Genomic DNA, 2,500 nt, shown 5'->3' with positions numbered 1-2,500 from the left:
CACACACACACACACACACACACACACCTGTACCTGTGCTCGGGCTTTAATCTCCCCTCTCACACACACACACACACACACACACACACACACACCTGTACCTGTGCTCGGGCTTTAATCTCCCCACTCACTCACACACACACACACTCACACACACACACACACACACACACACACACACACACACACACACACACACACACACACACCTGTGCCTGTGCCGGGGCTCCAGATGGACCGCAGGAAGCTGAGCTCGGGGCTGTAGTGAAGGCTCGGCGGGACTCGCGGTTTGTCGGGTTTGTTGAGGAGGTTCCTGATGGAAAACGGAGAGTCTTTGACTTCCTGTGATTTATCCGCCATTGGCGACACTGAGAGGCACTGATGATGAAGAAAGTTACTCCAGTCCGCAGCAGACACACACAATCATACTCACACACACACACACTCTCTGATCACATGCGAAGAAATGACACGACTCAAGCCTGACTGGGAGTAAAGGAGGAGCGAGAGAGAGAGAGAGAGAGAGAGAGAGAGAGAGAGAGAGTGTGTGAGAGAGAGAGCGAGAGAGGGGGGAGAAAGAGAGAGAGAGTGTGTGAGAGAAAGAGAGAGAGAGAGAGTGTGTGAGAGAGAGCAAGAGAGGGGGGGAGAAAGAGAGAGAGAGTGTGTGAGAGAAAGAGAGTGTGTGTGAGAGAGAGGGAGAGGGGGGGAGAGAAAGAGAGAGAGAGGGATGGGGGAGAGAGAGAGTGTGAGGGGGTAGTGTGTGTGTGAGACTGTGAGACCTTCAAAAGCTTATTTATTTTAAAACATTACATTAAATCCATCTTCCCTTCACTATATTACAAAATAAACAAAAAATAAAAAAGTAAACAAACAAAAAACTATTAACTATAATCGCCAGTGAAAGAACAGACGACAGTAACTACTGCCTTTCTAACACGCCATAATATAATATAATATAATATAATATAATATAATATAATATAATATAATATAATATAATATCCTGTGCCAAGATTGTGTCTTGATGAATAAAAACCCAAGTTTAGAAATAATTTTATCAAGCAACAAAAACAAAGGCACTCTGAGTGTGTGTGTGTGTGTGTGTGTGTGTGTGTGTGTGTGTGTGTGTGTGTGTGTGTGTGTGTGTGTGTGTGTGTGTGTGTGTGTGTGTGTGTGTGTGTGTGTGTGTGATTCTCTCAGGTTGTCACTGGCTTTGTGTGATTAGTCTCACGCTTCTAAAGTAACATGTGAACCCTCGGAGCGATTCTCAGACACACAAGATCATCATACACACGCATGACCCACATACACAAACACATAAAAACACACTCACTCATTCACTCACACACTCACTCATTCACTGACTCACTCAGACACTCACTCACTCACTCTCACACTCACACACACACACTCACTCACTCACTCACACTCACTCACTCACTCACTCACATTCACACTCACTCACTCACTCACACTCTCACACTCACTCACTCACTCACTCACATTCACACTCACTCACTCACTCACTCACTCACTCACTCACTCACTCACTCACTCTCACACTCTCACACTCACACACACACACTCACTCACACTCACTCACTCACATTCACACTCACTCACTCACTCACTCACTCACTCACTCACTCACACTCTCACACTCACTCACTCACACTCACTCACACACACACACACTCACTCACTCTCACACTCACTCACTCACTCAGACACTCACTCACACTCACTCACTCTCACACTCGCTGACTGACTCACTCTCACACTCACTCACTCTCACACTCGCTGACTGACTCACTCTCACACTCACTCACTCTCACACTCACTCACTCAGACACTCACTCACTCTCACACTCACTCACTCTCACACTCACTCACTCTCACACTCGCTGACTGACTCACTCACTCTCACACTCACTCACTCTCACACTCGCTGACTGACTCACACACTCTCACACTCACTATCACACTCACTCACTCAGACACTCACTCACTCTCACACTCACTCATTCTCACACGCATTCACTCACTCTCACTCACACACTCACTCACTCACTCACTCTCACACTCGCTGACTGGCTCACTCACTCACTCTCACACTCCCTCACTCTCACACTCGCTGACTGGCTCACTCACTCACTCTCACACTCCCTCACTCTCACACTCACTGACTGGCTCACTCACTCTTACACTCACTCACTCTCACACTCACTCACTCTCACACTCGCTGACTGACTCACTCACTCACACACACACTCACTCTCACACTCACTCACTGACTGACTCACTCACACACACACTCTCACACTCACTCACTCACTCACTCACTCTCACACTCACACTCACACTCACTCACTCTCACACTCGCTGACTGACTCACTCACACACACACTCACTCACTCACTCACTCACTCACTCACTCACACACTCTCACACTCACTCACTATCACACTCACTCACTCAGACACTCACTCACTCACTCTCA

General features: G+C 47.6%; 1 protein-coding gene across 1 annotated transcript in view; it reads right to left on the bottom strand.

Annotated features, from left to right (window-relative positions):
* Positions 1–517, bottom strand: part of hmx3b (H6 family homeobox 3b) — an 11,036-nt gene extending 10,519 nt beyond the window's left edge. The window contains exon 1 of the mRNA XM_067430059.1: positions 210–517. Coding sequence (XP_067286160.1) covers positions 210–360 — 151 coding nt within the window. The 5' untranslated portion in view covers positions 361–517. The remainder of the gene's footprint in view (positions 1–209) is intronic.
* Between the last annotated feature and the right edge of the window lie 1,983 nt (positions 518–2,500).

This window comes from Pseudorasbora parva, chromosome 21, assembly GCF_024679245.1.
Source record: "Pseudorasbora parva isolate DD20220531a chromosome 21, ASM2467924v1, whole genome shotgun sequence".
Classification (NCBI taxonomy): domain Eukaryota; kingdom Metazoa; phylum Chordata; class Actinopteri; order Cypriniformes; family Gobionidae; genus Pseudorasbora; species Pseudorasbora parva.
The sequence above is the reverse complement of the archived record's forward strand: the minus strand, read 5'-3'. Positions and strand labels throughout refer to the sequence as shown.